Source organism: Emys orbicularis, chromosome 11, assembly GCF_028017835.1.
Source record: "Emys orbicularis isolate rEmyOrb1 chromosome 11, rEmyOrb1.hap1, whole genome shotgun sequence".
Lineage (NCBI taxonomy): Eukaryota > Metazoa > Chordata > Testudines > Emydidae > Emys > Emys orbicularis.
In genome coordinates this window covers 75,977,461-75,996,635 of record NC_088693.1, presented here as the reverse complement: position 1 = coordinate 75,996,635, position 19,175 = coordinate 75,977,461, and the positions used below count along the sequence as shown (strand labels likewise).

General features: G+C 50.8%; 1 protein-coding gene across 1 annotated transcript in view; it reads right to left on the bottom strand.

Moving 5' to 3' along the window:
* LOC135885349 (zinc finger protein 250-like) overlaps window positions 1–19,175 on the bottom strand; it is a 74,796-nt gene that overhangs the window by 25,982 nt on the left and 29,639 nt on the right. The window contains exon 2 of the mRNA XM_065413021.1: window positions 3,807–3,933. Coding sequence (XP_065269093.1) covers window positions 3,807–3,933 — 127 coding nt within the window. The remainder of the gene's footprint in view (window positions 1–3,806; window positions 3,934–19,175) is intronic.

Genomic DNA, 19,175 nt, shown 5'->3' with positions numbered 1-19,175 from the left:
ACTTCCTCCCTATGCTCTTTTATCCAATCTCGTTACTGGGCTAATTAGCTTGTTAGCTTCCCTGTCTCAGTCTGATCTGGTAATCAGGAGTTCCTCTCTTAATCAGGCCCTGCCCAGGGCCTAATGGGTTAAACAACAACTAGAGTGCGGGTTCTGTTGCTGATTCCCAGCACTCTGTCACAAACTCCAAGAAAAGGCTGAACAATGAACCACCCCGATTATGAAAAGAGACAAAAGCCTGGGACTCTGTAAGAGAAGAACGGCCACAAGGTGTTATCCATTACAGAGGCCACATTGCCAGTGTGAGTGTCTCATGAAAAGCGGATCCCAGCTCTCTGGACCGGACAAGTGCGGTAAGGCCTGACCAGTGCGGGAGGAATACATTATTAGACTGGAACGGAACTGGGTAATAAGTGTAGGCTCTAGATTAAATTTTATATTTTTCTTTTATCCAGAACCTTGTGTTTCCAATCCCCTTACTTGCCTTTAGTTTGGATCTTTGCCTTAAGATGAGTTAAATACACTTCTAGTTGGTTTATTATAACCACAACCAAGTGCCTGACACTAAAGAGTGGGTTGAGCTGAGGGGAGGCTGCTCTTCCTGGTTTTTCCTCTGCTCCTCCTCATGTTTCCCTTTTTTCTCTTGCTGCCTTTTGCAGTCTGCTAGTCTCTGTTCCTCCATCTGAAGCTCCTTTGCTTTCCGCTCCAACTCCCACTGCTTCAGCTCTAGCAAAGGGGGAACCGGATCGTCAGGATGTCCCCCTGCTGCTGCTGCAGGTGCCTCTGTGGCCCTGGGACTCTCTCGAAATCCCACCTGGGTTTAGACCTTGATTCGATCATCCTTCTCCAGCCATGCAATCGGCTGAGCCTTGTGTAACTTCTCGATACTTAACGCTCTCCCACCGCACAGCTCTGTGATGCTCTTCTTAAGGAGGTGGATATACTCCATTTTCTTCCTCTTTCCTTTGACTAGTCTTGTTTTCATTGCTACAAGTCACTTATTGCAAAATCCTCCTGTTGCATTCAGAATCCCACCAGCTGCCACCAACTGTCATGGATCCTCCAGGTCTGTCCTATACCTCCGCTTTTAAACAGTCTCTTAGGGCAGGTCCACACTGGGGCGGGGGATCGATATAGGAAACGCAACTTCAGCTACGAGAATAGCGTAGCTGAAGTCGACGTTTCCTATATCGAACTAAATTTACTTACTTCGGGTCCACGCGGCGCAGGCAGGCTCCCCCGTCGACAGCGCTTCCTCCTCTCGGCGAGCAGGAGTTCCGCAGTTGACGGGGGAGCGCTTCTGGGATCGATCTATCGCGTCCAGATGAGACGCGATAAATCGATCCCAGAAGATCGATCTCTACCCGCCGATTTGGGCGGGTAGTGTGGACCAGCCCTTAGAGGAACCCCTTCAGTGTGCCAAATCCCCAAGGGCCCCACTCTTCCCTCAGGGTAGGCCATGGAGCCTCAAGGCCTCCGAGACTGAGCCTCTGGGCTCCAGCTCTCCTGCCTTACGCCATGAGCTGTACCCAGCAAGTCCAGCTGAGATAGACTCCTGGTCAGAGACTGCTACACTCTTCAGGGATTAAAGCACCCAGCAAGAATCTGCAGTGATACCCGGCAGCCTTTTCAAAAAGAGTAGGGTTTCTTAGGCTATGTCTATACGTGCAGGGCTATAGCTGATGAAGACGCTCTATGCCGAGGGGAGAAAGCTCTCCCGTCGGCATAAAAAAACTACTTCCACAAGCAGCAAAACCACACGAGCGCTTAGGTCATTGTAACTTACATTACTCAGGAGAAGGGGGGTTTATTCACACCCCTCAGCGACATAAATTATGCCGACATAGGCTGTAGTGTAGACACAGCCCTAGTCAACTGGAACGCAGCATCAGCAAGTCCTTAGGTTAGCACAGAGAAGCAAAGATTAACACATAATCCGTACCGGGCAATGCTCTTGAGTCATGCTGCTGTACCAATCATCTAGGTGTCCTTTCCCTGTGTCTGTCCCTTTCTCTTAGGCTTAGTCTACACTAGCACTTTTGTCTGTCAGGGGTGTGAAAAAAAGTACACCCTGACTGACATAAATTTCACCGACAAAAGCGCTGGTGCGGACAGTGCTACGTTGGCGTGAGAGTGTCTCCCGCAGACGTAGCTACCGCCGCTCGTTGGGGGTGAGTTAATTATGCAAAGAGCGGCTACACAGGAGTGCAGTCGCAGCAGTACAGTTGTGCCGCTGTAAGGTCCTACCCAGCCTACGTTCCAGGAAAGCTCCCTGTCTCTGGAAGCCCAGTTCTTCCTGCTCCTCAAAACACGCTGAGTTCACGTGCGCTCCACCCAGACAAGCTGGGAGCCTCCTGTTGATAGGTGTCAAGTGTCCAGTCCTGGAGGTTTCTGTTGTCTCTGTAAGGTCTTCCACTGATATGGGTTACTCACAGTCAGTCCTTTAATGAGCCATTTGTATCACCCTGTCACAGCTCTTCACACTCAGAGCACAGCAACACCAAATACAGAGGGCAGCTGACGCATGTATTGGAATAACAGAAATATTACCAAAATTCCCACATCCGTCACACACACACACTGGTCACAGCCCTTGGAGAGAAGCAAAGCACAGGGGCTGGACTTTAGGCCAGTGAACGCAATGAAGGGTGAGGGGACTGCAAGCCTCAAACCTTGGTCGAGATGCAGAGGCTCCTATGTCCCTGCCCACAGAGAGGTGATGGCTGGAGGCCTGGTACCTGAGAGGGCATTCCTTGAGCAGACTTCAGAGGAAGTCAAAGCTGTAGCTCCCCCCAGACCTGTGATGTCAGACAATCAGTTTTGGGGAATTAGGGAATCCAGTGAGTCAGGTGCAGTAGAAGAGCGTATTAAACACACACACACACCCCGCCCCAATGTCTGGGGCAGGCTGGGGAATTAGACACTATAATTCAGGAGCAACAGACTCTAATTCCTCTGGAAAAGGAGAATGTGAAAAAGAAGAACTGGACCACGTGGCCTCAGAAGGGACCGGCTAAAAGATCCAAAGAACCTGGAGGGAAGGAAGACCAGGGGTGCTAGAGATTGTGGGGAGGGAGGGACCAAGACCTGCTGAGCCCCCAGAACTCTCACTGCCATCACGTGACATCGTCGACAAAGGGCACATTTGTGCCAGGGCAGCAGTTGTCCTCTGGGAGGGAGGAACGCAGCAAGGACTCTGGAATGGTGGCCAGGGTAGATACGGGAGGGAGGGGTTGCGTGGGGGGCACCGAGTGGCGGATGAAGGACAAGAGTTTAATATTTGAAAAAAATAATGTAAAATTAAGCGAAACGGAACAGAACTAAAACTGGAGCATAGGCTCTGAAACAACAAGGCCTGGGCAGGCATCCCCCACAGCTCCAGAGCCCCAAAACCTCTTCTCCTTCCCACTGACCCACCCTGCCCCCTTCCTCCACACTACCCTTCTGACTGTCACGCCATCCATGCACCACGTAGTTCCCCTGTTTACTGGACTGTATCTAGAATTGTACCAGCTGCACAGAGTCCCCTTCAAATGAGGAAAGGGGTGAAAGCTCTATTTATTCATTAGTTTTAATGCATCCAATAAGTATAAATTAAACTAATTTTTATAAATCATATATTTTTCAAAATGGCTGACATAAAATACACACATGTCCAGAAATGACACCAGGGAGGAACATGAAGCAAAAAGCGGGGCATGGAAACCTGCCAAAAATTACAGGCTGAGTAAAGGCCTAGAGTTATTACTACTTGGGTTCTGTAGAGACCCCACAGCTTCTAATAACCAGGGAACAGGAATCCTTACCCAATGAGGCCACAGTGGCATAGTTCTCCTGCATGACCTCCCTGTACAGGGCTCTCTGAGCAGGGTCTAGCAGAGCCCATTCCCCCTCCGTGAAGTACACAGCCAGCTCCTCGAAGGTCACCGGCCCCTGAAAGAAAAAGAGTCGCCCACTCAGTACCTGCTGCCCAGTGACAACACCAATATTCACAGGAGAGCAGGGCCAGTAAAATGCATGCTCTGGGAGGGACACGGTAGCAGAATCCCTCCCTATCCCACTCAGAGCAGCCAAGAGGGTGAGGGGAGTAAGAGAGAGCCCTTTGTCCCTGCCAGCACACACAGGAAGCAAGGGTCTTAGAATCATAGAATATCAGGGTTGGAAGGGACCTCAGGAGGTCATCTAGTCCAACCCCCTGCTCAAAGCAGGACCAACCCCAACTAAATCATCCCAGCCAGGGCTTTGTCAAGCCTGAACTTAAAAACCTCTAAGGAAGGAGATTCCACCACCTCCCTAGGTAACCCATTCCAGTGCTTCACCACCCTCCTAGTGAAAAGGTTTTTTCTAATATCCAACCTAAACCTCCCCCACTGCAACTTGAGACCATTACTCCTTGTTTTGTCATCTGCTACAACTGAAAACAGTCTAGATCCATCCTCTTTGGAACCCCCTTTCAGGTAGTTGAAAGCAGCTATCAATCCCCCCTCATTCTCCTCTTCTGCAGACTAAATAATCCCAGTTCCCTCAGCCTCTCCTCATAAATCATGTGCTCCAGCCCCCTAATCATTTTTGTTGCCCTCTGCTGGACTCTTTCCAATTTTTCCACATCCTTCTTATAGTGTGGGGCCCAAAACTGGACACAGTACTCCAGATGAGGCCTCACCAATGCAGAATAGAGGAGAATGATCACGTCCCTCGATCTGCTGGCAATGCTCCTACTTATAAAGCCCAAAATGCTGTTAGCTTTCTTGGCAACAAGGGCACACTGTTGACTCATATCCAGCTTCTCATCCACTGTAGCAAAGGACCTAGGGGTTACAGAACTGCTGCCTAGCCACTTGGTCCCTAGTCTGTAGCAGTGCATGGGATTCTTCCGTCCTAAGTGCAGGACTCTGCACTTGTCCTCGTTGAACCTCATCAGATTTCTTTTGGCCCAACCCTCTAATTTGTTTAGGTCCCTCTGTATCCTATCCCTACCCTCCAGCATATCTACCATTCCTCCCAGTTTAGTGTCATCTGCAAACTTGCAATCCACGCCATCCTCCAGATCATCAATGAAGATATTGAACAAAACTGGCCCCAGGACTGACCCTTGGGGCACTCTGCCAACTAGACATAGAGCCACTGATCACTACCTGTTGAGCCCAACAATCTAGCCACCTTATAGTCCATTCATCCAGCCCATGCTTCTTTAACTTGCTGGCAAGAATTCTGTGGGAGACCGTATCAAAAGCTTTGCTAAAGTCAAGGAATAACAAGTTCACTGCTTTCTCCTCATCCACAGAGCCAGTTATCTCGTCATAGAAGGCAATTAGGTTAGTCAGGCATGACTTGCCCTTGGTGAATCCATGCTGACTGTTCCTGATCACTTTCCTCTCCTCTAAGTGCTTCAAAATTGATTCCTTGAGGACCTGCTCCATGATTTTTCCAGGGACTAAGGTGAGGCTGGCTGGCCTGTAGTTCCCTGGATCCTCCTTCTTCCCTTTTTTAAAGATGGGCACTACATTAGCCTTTTTCCAGTCATCCGGGACCTCCCCCGATCTCCATGAGTTTTCAAAGATAATGGCCAATGGCTTTGCAATCACATCTGCCAACTCCTTTAGCACCCTCGGATGCAGTGCATCCGGCCCCATGGACTTGTGCTCGTCCAGCTTTTCTAAATAGTCCCGAACCACTTTTTTCTCCACAGAGGGCTGGTCACCTCCTCCCCATACTGTGCTGCCCAGTGCAGTAGTCTGGGAGCTGACCTTGTTCATGAAGACAGAGGCAAAAAAGCATTGAGTACATTAGCTTTTTCCACATTCTCTGTCACTAGGTTGCCTCCCCCATTCAGTAAGGAGCCCACACTGAATCTATTTCCCCATGTTAAACTTCTTGTCAAACTGTCTGAAATGGGCCATCTTGATTATCACTACAAAAGTTTTTTTTCTCCTGCTGATAATTGCTCATCTTAATTAATTAACCTCTTAGAGTTGGTAGGGCAACTCCCACCTTTTCATGTTCTCTGTATGTGTATATATATCTCCTTACTATATGTTCCATTCTATGCATCCGATGAAGTGGGCTGTAGCCCACGAAAGCTTATGCTCAAATAAATTTGTTAGTCTCTAAGGTGCCACAAGTACTCCTGTTTTTTTTGCGGATACAGACTAACACAGCTGCTACTCTGAAACCTATAATTAATCCCAATCAACATAGGTTTAGATCCTAGCAAACTAACTGCATGTATTTTTGGATGAGATTAGACGTTTGGCTGATTAAGATAATAACGCTGATGTAATATACGTAGATTTCTTTAAGGCATTTGACTTGGTACAGAACAATCTTTTGATTAAACAACCAGAAAAATTCAAAATTAACATTGCACACATGAAATAAATTAAAATGTGGCTGATAGGTTTCAAAATGTAACTGTAAGTGAGAAACCATGGTTGAGTAGGTGTGTTTCTAGTGGGATCTCACAAGGATTGGTTCTTGACCCTGTGCTATTTATCAGTGAGCTGGAAGAGAACATAAAGTCATCATTGATAAAGTTTGCAGATGACACAAAGATTGGGGGAGCAGCAAATAACAAAGTGTATTGGTAGGTTCAGGCTCCAGCACTGGGAGTCTGGGAAGTTTTCCCAGCGGGGTTATTTCCTGTTCCACAAACAGGGGAAGTCCCACTCCCAACCCCCATGAGTCTGTTCCTCGAAAACAAGCCCCAGATTCAACTAGTTCCAGCAGGATGGTCACACCCTGTCCCCTCCCTTTCTCTACCTTGTCTATTTCCTGCCCCCCTCCTCCCACCTCCAGCAGCTCCCATCCTCTTGTGCATTTACTGCCCCTCTCCCTCCCACCAGAACCCACCACCAGCTTCCAGACAATCCCTTACCTGAGCCGGCTCCACTGACGTCATTTCCTTTCCCCTGGGAGGATGAGACGATCCGGAGCAAAATGTGGATGTTATTCTGCAGTCTGTCAGGGCGAGAAGGGCAGTTGGAGCGATTTCAGAAGGGGTTTTGTCCATTTCACATTCTCCATTCATCCCAGGCGTTCTCCCTTCAAATAGACATTCCACGTTCCATTGCACTGAGAAACACTTAGGGTATGTCTACACCAGACCGATACAGCTTTGGATTTCCTACTTTTGAGAGGTTTGAGTGTTGATGAACTCGACATGCTGGAAGGGCTCAGGACAGCACTGGGCAACTTGAAGAGTGGAAAGGAAGGGGGATGGAGCTGGGAGGTTCCCTGGCAGTGGGAGGGGGTAGCAGCAGGGGATGACTGGCAGTGGGGATGGGGGGAGCAGGGTTGGGTCATGGTGTGGGGGAGCAGCTGGGACTGGGTAACCTGGAGCTGGGCAGTCTCCATGTGGGAGATTTGCTTCTTCCTTCCCTTCATGTGCCCCTTCGATGCCCTGTTTCCAGTAGAGAATGGCCAACCTGGGGAATGGCTCAGGACAACAATTCCCTACCAAACAAGGACAAAGCACTGCAGATACAAGGGGTAGGAAACACACCAAATCTGAGATTTTAAATTGACATTGGAGAATTAAGAGAGAAAATGGGGCAAAAGCTGAATGGAGAAACTGTCAATAATTTGAGAGAAAAGAAGGAGAAATCGACATAGATTTTATATCCATATTTGATAATTATAGAGAAATGCAACAGAATTGGAGAGGATTTTATAAATCTTTCAGAGGGAAGTGGCAAAATCTCCGCCCACCCCCACCCCTGCCAATTTCCTGACTGCTCCCAACTCACACTGTCTCTCCCTCCATCTCTGTCCTTCCCCCACCCTTCCCTGCCTGGCACCTCCACACTCCAGACACACAAAGGAGAACACCACGGAGCCGGTCTCTTCCCCTCCTCAATCCCCAGTTTTGCCACTGGGCAGAACCTGGCAGGAGATCAGTGGCTTCAGTGCTGTTATGGGAGCTAATTTAGCTACAACTAATCAGGAAAGAGATCTTGAAGTCATCGTGGATAGTTCTCTGAAGATGTCCACGCAGTGTGCAGCGGCAGTCAAAAAAGCAAACAGGATGTTAGGAATCATTCAAAAAGGATTGAGAGTAAGACGGAGAATATCTTATCTCGAATACTGCGTACAGATGTGGTCTCCTCATCTCAAAAAAGATATACTGGCATGAGAAAAGGTTCAGAGAAGGGCAACTAAAATGATTAGGGGTTTGGAACGGGTCCCATATGAGGAGAGATTTAAGGGTATGTCTACACGCAGCCGCTAGTTCGGCGGCTGGGAATCGAAGTTCTGGGTTCGACTTATCGCGTCTTGTGTGGACGCGATAAGTCGAACCAGGAAGTGATCGCCGTCGACTGCGGTACTCCAGCTAGACGAGAGGAGTACCGCGGCGTCGACGGGGGAGCCTGCCTGCCGCGTGTGGACCGAGGTAAGTTCGAACTAAGGTACTTCGAACTTCAGCTACGTTATTCACGTAGTTGAAGTTGCGTACCTTAGTTCGAATTGGGGGGTAAGTGTAGACCAAGCCAAAGAGACTAGGACTTTTCATCTTGGAAAAGAGGAGACTAAGGGGGGATATGATAAGGTATATCAAATCATGAGTGATGTGGAGAAAGTGAATAAGGAAAAGTAATTTACTTGTTCCCATAATAAAAGAACTAGGGGCCACCAAATTAAATTAATGGGCAGCAGGTTTAAAACGAATAAAAGGAAGTTCTTCTTCACACAGCGCACAGTCAACATGTGGAACTCCTTGCCTGAGGAGGTTGTGAAGGCTAGGACTATAACAGGGTTTAAAAGAGAACTAGATAAATTCATGGAGGTTAAGTCCATTAATGGCTATTAGCCAGGATGCGTAAGGAATGGTGTCCCTAGCCTCTGTTTGTCAGAGGGTGGAGATGGATGGCAGGAGAGAGATCACTTGATCATTACCTGTTAGGTTCACTCCCTCTGGGACACCTGGCATTGGTCACTGTCGGTAGACAGGATACTGGGCAGGATGGACCTTTGGTCTGACCCAGTATGGCCGTTCTTATGTTCTCTGATCCCGCCCACAGGTGCATTAACAACAAGTAGCAGATTCCCAGGGGCTGTGAGATCCGAGGCTCCTGGTGACATTTGTGCAGTCACTTTTCTGACCATCCCCAGGGTCTCTCTCAGTCACCTGGAGTCTCCGGCTCAGCAGTTGGGGTTGGCAGAGCCTGGGGCTGCCTTAGGGGGCTAGTTCCTGCCACTGAAGTACCTGCCTGGACTGGGCACAGAGGAGGCTTTAATGAAGGTCTCTCCACAGCACAGACCCTGCTGAGGAGCAGCAGTGGCTCAGCCTGGGCTCCCAGATCACAGGGGAGGCAACACCATCGCACCCAAGAAACTCAACCCTGATACCTTGAGTAAAGAGAGCCAGAGAGAGCAGCCTCCCCTCCCTTAGCAACAGCCAGAGCCCTCTGGTGACAGCAGCTAAGGACACCACTTCCCGGATCTTACAAACTCCCATGTTAATCCAGAGTCACTCCTTTTCCTTCCTTGCAGTGACTCTGACATTGGGGAGGGGAAGATGCCAAAATCTAGTTAAACACATCCTGGGAGGGGAGGTTCCACGCCTTCCCCCCTCCCCTGCTCCCTACATCTGGGGCAAGGACTCAGGGCAACTATCTTCCCTCCAAACCCTGAACATCCTACAGTTCTGAAAGGGATGTGAAACAAAATTTGTGGTGATTTTATATTAGTATTTGATCAATGGAGAGAAAGTTATCACCGCCCCCGACCGGCCATTCACACAGCCCTGGGCAATGCTGCTTTAACAGGAGACGGGAGGGGATGGAGAAGCCAATTCAATAAACTTCCATGCCCTGTCACTGGCTAATAATGATCACCCTGGACCCACCCCAAAGGTGGCTGGTCTCAGCACTGCAGGAAGAGACCCCTCATGGTGACCGTTCACCACGGGCTCTGGGGACCCTTCTGGTGAAAACAGCTATTGAAATGTGAGGAGTTAGTACAGGAGGATGGAGTGTCTCAGCCGCTCTGGGCGCTGCCCAGGGGAACAGGGACGCATCCACAAACAGAGCAGCCCCCTGAGGGGAGTAAACCCCGTGTCTCGCACCATCAAGGGAAAGGAAATTCAGTCAGGGTACGGCCACCTCTCCTGTTAGCAGCTGGGAGACACCGTTTTCCAGATAGTTTGAGGCCCTGCCTGGGATGTGTATCTGAAATGGGGCAAGTCACTCTGATCAGCAACCAAGTGGATTTTAAAGGAGACAAAGGGGGAAACAAATGATTCTCAAATGAAAGGGGGACAGCTGATCACTGGGGAATTTAACTCCTCTGCAACCTCCACTATGGAGAATGGCAACAGGGCAACAGGTTCCCTTGAACAAAGGAGAAGGGGCTGCACATGAAAAACAAGGGGAACTCCTACAAGCTGGAAAGGATTTTTTAAAATTAATAATTCATAATTATCTGGAAATGGCAAATTCTGAAATGTGATATCAGTGTTCAGTAATTAAAAAGAAAGGGGAGCAAATACGAGAAATTTGTCACATAACAGAGGAAGCAGAAAAGTTTGAGGGATTTGATTTTATAGTCTCTAAGGTGCCACAAGTACTCCTGTTATTTTTGCGGATACAGACTAACACGGCTGCTACTCTGAAACCTTTATATCAATAGTTGATTCAAGGTAAAGAGGTAAAATCTGAGTGGATTTCATATCAATATTTGATAATTAGGAAGAGAAAGGGGCAATCAATATTCAAGGATTTAAGAAAAGGACAACATCTGAGGAGATTTTATGATAATATCAGATGATCAGATGGGGAAAATCTCAGGGGATAATAAATCATAGATAACGAGAGAGAAAATGGGGCAAAATGTTTGGGAATTTTCTGTCAACATTTTAGAACTGAGGAGAAAATGGGGCAAAAACTAAACATTTCCTAATATAAGTGAAAAACACCAACATCTGGGGGGACTTTATGTCGATATTGAAGAATTGGAGGGAAAAGTGGGAATGTTTAAGGGGATTTGTGATGGGATGCAGCTGGCCTTTGCAGCTCCCTACAGGAGACCCCATGATCTTACTACACCCCACCCCAGGAAGCAGCGAAGGTGGGTCCTCTGGGCCTGCCTAGTGCCTACACAGGCCTCACAGAAGCAGCCACCCAGAGCCCAGCAGGCTCAGATAAAAGGAGCTGCAGGGGCACAGCAGCTCAGTCCCTGGCTGGGACCAGAAAACTAAAGCAAGGGGGCTCTTCCCTGGCCTAGTGAGAAAGAACCACCTGAGGATGGCACCCCTGTAATGGGGCTGCAGATAGAAGGGCCCCGTAGGAAGAATCCCAGGGAAATAGCAGTGATGGATTGGAGTGAGCAGTACATGGCTGCTGTGTATAGGGTCCTTGGGTTGGAACCTGGGATAATGGCCAGGCCTGGGTTCCCCTGGCAACAGGTAAAATAGTGTAAGCTACCAAAAGGGGACAGGCCACCTTTGGGAGCCTAAACAAAGGGCTGAATTTGAAGGGCTCGGAGCTGGGGCTGAAGGCCCTAGCGAGGAGAAGTAGACCGCTTCTTTGCTGGACTCTAATACCCCGGCAGGGGTTCATTGAGACTTTGGGACTCGGCCAGAGGGCCGACCACGGCATTCCCACCAAGCTGGCCGGCAGCCTGCAGAGGACACCAGGAGGACAGAAGGTCTGGGATGCTGCACCCTGCTGCTCCGAGATGCTCCAGAGGTGAGTGCCCCATTAGGGGATTATACAGCAATGTACAACAAACAGCACAAAGTGATGAATCCCCCTTGCCTGACATTCACAGGGGCAGCAGGGAGCCCTGGACAATGCTACTTTAACAGGAGCAGGGAGGGTGGAGGAGCCAGAAGGCCATGGGGGATGGGCAGTGGGGTCTGGCAATGGGATTGGCAGCTAGTGGCTGAAGGGGCCTGGGATGGGGGAGAATGGGAAGCAGCTGGGCTGGGCAGCCTCCCTTCCCCGCCCTGCTGCTGGCTCCCACCCCAGAAGCAGCTGTGCCTCAGGGCTCTCCCAAACTGCACCCATCACCCCATTCCTACTTGGCAAATGACTCGTGGCAACAATTTCCCCCCTAAACAAGGACAAATCACTGCAGATAAAATGGGCGGGAAACCCCCCAAATCTGAGGAGATTGTAAAATCTGCACTGCGGAGAGTATGGGGCAAAAGGTGGGACAGAGAACAGAGGAACTCAATCATGGGAGAGAGAAGAAGGGAAAGCGACAGGGGTTTTACATCCGTATTTGCTCATTCTGGAGCAATGGGGCAGAGCCAGGGAGGATTTTATCAGTCTAGGAGATGCAAGAGGTAAAATCAGAGGGGATTTCATTTCCCCCCTCCTGTATGGGCACCTGCTCTTCTCCTCTCCCTGTAATGTCCTGGCTGCACAGAGATGAGTAAATCTATCACACGTCACATGGTGTCTCTGCTCCCCACCCTCCTTTTCCCTTCGTCCCCGCCATATTGTCACCCCCCCACCTGACAATTCTCCCCCGTCCCGTCCCGTCTTTTCCCAACACAGCCCCCGGCCGGCGCAGTTCCCGCGCGGGAGCAGATCCCGGGGCGGGGAGTTCCCGGGCTCCTGGGGACGTGGTGCAGAGTCACTTTCCTGCCCGGCCCCGGCCCCTCAGTTACCTGGGTCTCCGGCCCGGGAGCTGGTGCCGGCAGAGCCGGGCCCGGGGGCTAGTCCCAGCCCCGCAGAGGAAGCCCCCTCTGGCCGGGCGCAGAAGCAGCTGCACCGAAGGTCTCCCGGTGGCACAGCCCCGTGGGAGCAGCAGCTGCTCAGCCCTGGCTCCCAGCGGAGGGAGGCAGCAGCGCCCTGCAATGTCCCAGCCCCCGGTCCGGGGCTGCCCGGGACCTGCTCGGCCCTTTGTTCTCCCCAGCGCTGCCCGCCCGCTCCCTCCTCCCAGCACCGCCCGCTCCGCTGCTCCAGCCCCTTCCTGTGTCCCGCAGCACCAGCCCCCACCCCGCGGCTGCTGCAGCGCTCCCCGCACCGGGGCTCTCCCTGCCCGGGACCAGCGCAGCCCGGGCTCCGCCCGCATCAGCTCCCGAGCCGGGCACGGCAGGGGGAGACCTCGGGGGAGGGCTGGGGCCGGGCAGGAAAGTGCTTCTGCACACCCGGCCCCCTCGTCCCAGCTCCGCTCCCCGGCCGGGGCCTGCCGGTCCTAGCGCTGCTGCAGGCGCCCGACACGCTGGGCTGGGCTGGGCTGGGCTGGCTCCTCCAGCTGTTCGGTCACATCTGCTGAGGCCCCTGCCCGGGGCTGGGCACGTGTCTTGCTGGCCTGGGGCCCCAGGGGGCAAACCCGGAGGGGGGATGGGCAGAGACTGTGCAGGGGCAAACTGGATGCCCGGGAGGGTCAAACAGCTGGGGGCAGGGGCAGGATAGGGGCCGGGGGGAAATCAGGGGCAGGGGTTAGGAGCCAGGGTAAGAATGGACCTTCTCCAATTTGTCCACATCTTTCCTGAAATGTGGCGCCCAGAACTGGACACAATACTCCACTTTAGGCTTAAGCAGAGCAGAAGAATTACTTCTCCTGTCTTACTTAAAACACTCCTGCTAGTATATTCCAGTATTATGTTCAATTTTTTGCAACACTGTTGACTCATGTTAGGTTGTGGTCCACTATGGCACCCAGATCCCTTTCCAAAGTACTCCTTCCTAGGCAGTCATTTCCCATTTTGATTGTTCCTTCCTAAGTGGAGCACTTTGCATTTGTCCTTATTGAATTTCATCCTGTTTACTTCGGATCATTTCTCCAGTTTGTCCAGATCATTTTGAATTTTAATCCTATCCTCCAAAGCACTTGCAACCCCTCCCAGCTTGGTATCGTCCGCAAACTTTATAAGTGCACTCTCTATGCCATTATCTAAATCATTGATGAAGATATTGAACAGAACCAGACCCAGAACTGATCCCTGCAGGACCCCACTCGTTATGCCCTTCCGGCCTGACTGTGAACCACTGATAACTACTCTCCGGGAACGGTTTTCCCGCCAGTTTTGCACCCACCTTATTGTAGCTCCATCCAGGTTGCATTTCCCTAGTTTGTTTATGAGAAGGTCATGCAAGACAGTATCAAAAGTTTTACTAAAGTCAAGATATACCACATCTACCACTTCCCCTCTATCCACAAGGCTTGTTATCCTGTCAAAGAAAGCTATCGGTTTGGTTTGACACGATTTGTTCTTGACAAATCCATGCTGACTGTTACTTATCACCTTATTTTCTTTTAGATGTTTTCAAACGGATTGCTTAATTATTTGCTCCATTGTCTTTCCGAGTCACAAGTTAAGCTGACTGGTCTGTAATTCCCTGGGTTGTCCTTATTTCCCTTTTTATAGAGTGGCACTATAATTGCCCTTTTCCAGTCTTCTGGAATCTCTCCCGTCTTCCATGACTTTTCAAAGATAATCGCTAATGGTTTAGATATCTCCTCAGTCAGCTCCTTGAGTATTCTAGGATGCATTTTATCAGGCCCTGGTGACTTGAAGACATCTAATTTGTCTAAGTAATTTTTAACTTGTTCTTTTCCTATTTTTCCCTCTGATCCTCCCTCATTTTCACTGGCATTCACTATGTTAGACGTCCAATCACCACCAATCTTCTTGGTGAAAACTGAAACAAGTCATTAAGCACCTCTGCCATTTCTACATTTTCTATTATTGTTTTCCCCCCCTCATTGAATAACGTGCCTACCCTGTCCTTGGTCTTTCTCTTGCTTCTAATGTATTTGTAGAATGTTTTCTTGTTATCCTTTATGTCTCTAGCTAGTTTGATCTCGTTTTGTGCCTTGGCCTATCTAATTTTATCCCTACATACTTGTGTTACTTGTTTGTATTCATTCTTTGTAATTTGACCTAGTTCCCACTTTTTGTAGGACTCTTCTTTGATTTTTAGACAATTGAAGATCTCCTGATAAAGCCAGGGTGGTCTCTTGCCATACTTCCTATCTTTCCTACACAGTGGGCTAGTTTGCTCTTGCGCCCTTAATAATGTCTCTTTGAAAAACTGCCAATTGTCTTCAATTGTTTTTCCCCTTACAATTACTTCCTATGGGATCTTACCTACCAACTCCCTGAGTTTGCTAAAGTCTGCCTTCTTGAAATCCACTGTCTTTATTTTGCTGTTCTCCCTCCTACCATTTCTTAGAATCATGAACTCTATCATTTCATGATCACTTCCAAGAAAGCTGCCTTCCACTTTCAAATTCTCAACCAGTTCCTCCCTCTTTGTCAAAATAGAGAACAGCCTCTCCCCTAGTAGCTTTCCCCACCTTCTGAAATAAAAATGGTCTCCAATACAGTCCAGTAACTTCTTGGATAATCCCCAAGGGGCGATAGCTACGACGTAGCGTTGTCTTCACAAGGAGCTAGGGATTTGTCACACCCCTGAGCGACGTAGTTAGATTGATAAATGACTTTGGTGTACACCAGATGTTGGTTTTCTCTTGTGTTTTATGCATTTACATCACTTCTCTACCTTCTCCTACTCTGAAAGATCTCAAATTGGATCGAGTCCAGTGGAGGGCAACGAAAATGATCAGGGGGCTGGGGCACATAACTTACGAGGAGAGGCTGAGGGAACTGGGCTTGTTTAGTCTGCAGAAAAGAAGAGGGATGGGCATTTGATAGCAGCCTTCAACTACCTGAAAGGTGGGGGCGGGGATTCCAAAGAGGATGGAGCTCCCCTGTTCTCAGGGGCCGCAGATGACAGAACAAGGAGCTATGGACTCTAGTTCAAGTGGGGCAGGGCTAGGTTGGAGACGAATAAAAACAATTTTAGTGGGAGGGTGGGTACCTAGGGAGGTGGTGGAATCTCCATCCTTAGAGGTGTTTAAGGTTCACCTTGACAAAGCCCTGGCTGGGACAATATAGATGGGGGTTGGTCCTGCTTTGAGTAGGGGATTGGACTAAATGACCTCCTGAGGTCCCTTCCAACCCTGATATTCTATGAGTCTATGACTGAAGTATGTGGTTAGAATCTACTTAGATAGGAAAGGAAACTATTAATGTGTAGGTCATATATGGAGGGGGGGTTGTCACCATTTGTTTCCATCAGTCACATTTGTTTCTGTTTATATTTCTATCCCTTCTTAAAAAATGTCCTTTTGTTTGCTAACTCAAGTGCTGTGTGATATACAGGAGCAGTGGTCTAGAGTAAAATTGGTAACCTGGGGCTAGACTGTTGCTTTGGGTACAGAGGATCTGGATTTCTCTGAGTATTTGAAGAAACTCAGGAGCGACGCTGTGTCTACTGTCAACTGGCAGGGCTTATGTAGCCCAGAGGAGGGTGCTTGAGCGGCTGACCGTCTGGGTGAGTTTGGTCGCTAACATCCAGCTGGCAAAGTGGAAGGACGCAACAAGGAGACCCTCCCTCTTCAGAACCCTGAGAACGGTCACAATATACCTCTACAGTGAGCCACATGTCAATTGCGCACAGGGAAGGCACCCGATAGCACAGTTCCCTGAATCCAAATAGACCTAAAACTCTGCCCTAGGAAATCATGGCACATGTGCTCTTTCCGCTGTGAAAGCATGTAAAGGATGCAAGCTTTCCGTGATAAATTGGTCATCGAGAGCTGTTAATCTTTTCTTAGCGCTGCTGTACGTTTGAAATGCTACAGAGGAAGCTAGGGTGACGACTGACGTGAGGAAAATTGTTTGTCAACTCCACTGCCCAGTTCAGTTCATTGATTACAGTCCCAAAGAATACCTGGGTTAGATTGTCAGATTAACACGGGGTAGCCGTGTTAGTCTGTATCTACAAAAACAACAAGGAGTCTGGTGGCACTTTAAAGACTAACAGATTTATTTGGGCATAAGCTTTCGTAGGTAAAATCCTCACTTCTTCAGATGCATAGAGTGAACGTTACAGATGCAGGCATTATATACTGACACATGGAGAGCAGGGAGTTACTTCGCAAGTGGAGAACCAGTGATGACAGGGCCACTTCAATCAGGGTGGATGTAGTCCACTCCCAATAATGGATGAGGAGGTGTCAATTCCAGGAGAGGAAAAGCTGCTTCTGTAATGAGCCAGCCACTCCCAGTCCCTATTCAAGCCCAGATTAATGGTGATAAATTTGCAAATGAATTTTAGTTCTGCTGTTTCTCTTTGAAGTCTGTTTCTACAACCTATCCTGGAAAATGATCCTTCACTCTCACAGACCTTGGGAGGCAGGCCAGTCCTCGCTTACAGACAACCCCCCCAACCTGAAGCAAATACTCACCAGCAACTACACACCACACCACAGAAACACCAACCCAGGAACCAATCCCTGTAGCAAACCTCGTTGCCTACTCTGTCCCCATATCTACTCTGGCGACACCATCAGAGGACCCAACCACATCAGCCACACCATCAAGGGTTCATTCACCTGCACATCCACTAATGTTATATATGCCATCATGTGCCAGCAATGCCCCTCTGCAGTGTACATTGGCCAAACCGGACAGTCCCTCCGCAAAAGAATAAATGGACACAAATCGGACATCAGGAATGGTAACATACATAAGCCAGTAAGTGAACACTTCAATCTCCCTGGTCATTCTATTACAGATTTAAAAGTCACTATCATTGAACAAAAAAACTTCAGAAACACTAAGCACATTAATTCGGCGGTGTGCGTCCATGTACCGAGGCTACCGTCGACTTCTGGAGTGTTGCACTGTGGGTAACTATCCCATAGCTATCCCATAGTTCCCACAGGAGCAGGTGGGGGAGGGGATGGGGACTGAGGGGGATGTCGGGGCTGCAGGGAGCAGGTGGGGGAGGGGATGGGGGCTGAGGGGGATGTCGGGGCTCTAGGGAGCAGGGAGCAGGTGGGGGAGGGGATGGGGGCTGAGAGGGATGTCGGGCTGTAGGGAGCAGGTGGGGGAGGGGAGGGGATGGGGGGCTGAGGGGGATGTCGGGGCCCTAGGGAGCAGGGAGTGGGTGGGGGAGGGGAGGGGGGGCTGAGGGGGCCCCACGGGCGCAGACTCGGGCAGGGGGCGGGGCCGAGCTGCTTGTGGCGCGCGGAGGCGCAAGGGCGACACGTGACTGAGAACAGCAGAGACTCGCCGGCAGGGAGGAGGAATCCCACAATGCACCGGGGCTGGCAGGGGCCGCGCGCAACGGCCCCGCCCACCTTCTGGCGCCTCTGACCTTCTCCTAATGGCGTCCTGAGCACCGCACTCACTTCCACTTCCGGCCTCGGCCTGGGTAGAGGAGTTTCAGGGGCGGGGGCGCTGGGGAGGCGAAAGGGGGTCGCAGTGGGTGGGGCATGTGGGGGCTGGGGGGTGGGGCAGAGTGATCAGAGCTGAGGCCAGGCACCCGGGGGAGGGGGGCCTGGGGGTGGGGCCAGGGTGGGGGGGGCGGGGGCGGGGCGGGGCTGGGGCAGAGCGGGGCTGGGGTGGGGCTGGGGGCAGGGCCGGGGCAGAGCAGGGCGGGTCTGGAGCAGGAGGTGGGGCTGGGGGCGGGGCCGGGGTAGAGCAGGGCGGGGCTGGGGCTGGGGAAGGGCGGGGCTGGGGGTGGGGTACCCGCCCCTGTGGAGGTTGGCGCAGACCCCGCGCACCGCCCAGGGCACACTTCACCGCCCAGCTTGGGGGCCCCGGGGCGCTCAGCCGCGGTGCCCGGTCAGGTCTAAGTGGCACTTTCAGCCCCAGGACATCGCCGCTCGGCCCCGGGGCGTCGCTGTGTTCGTTCCCGGTCCCCCCGCTGCACCCGGGGCCGGTGCGCTCACGGGGGACGGAGCATCCGCTTCTCCCCGAGACGCTCCCCACGGCCACGGGAGACAGAGCTCGGACCCCGCCTTGCGCGGGGATTGTGGCTCGGTCAGTCTGGGCCCCCGAGAGCGAGATGTCAACACTGGGCTTCAGTGCCAAAGGGTTTGACCCGAGCCCCGCTCCAGCTGCAGCTCCAGAGCCAGGACAAGCGAGGGCACGTTGGGGGGGAGGTGTTACAGGTGCTGCCGGCAACCTTTACATCCAAAGCCATCTGTCCTCATGGGACTGGCCTCTCCTTGCACCCCACACAATGCTCCTGAAACCGGATTAGTAAATGGAACGAATTTCCATTCAGACAGAACCAAGGGCTTAGACCTCAACTGCCTTCAGTGAACATAAGAACATAAGAACATAAGAAAGGCCGTACTGGGTCAGACCAAAGGTCCATCTAGCCCAGTATCTGTCTACCGACAGTGGCCAATGCCAGGTGCCC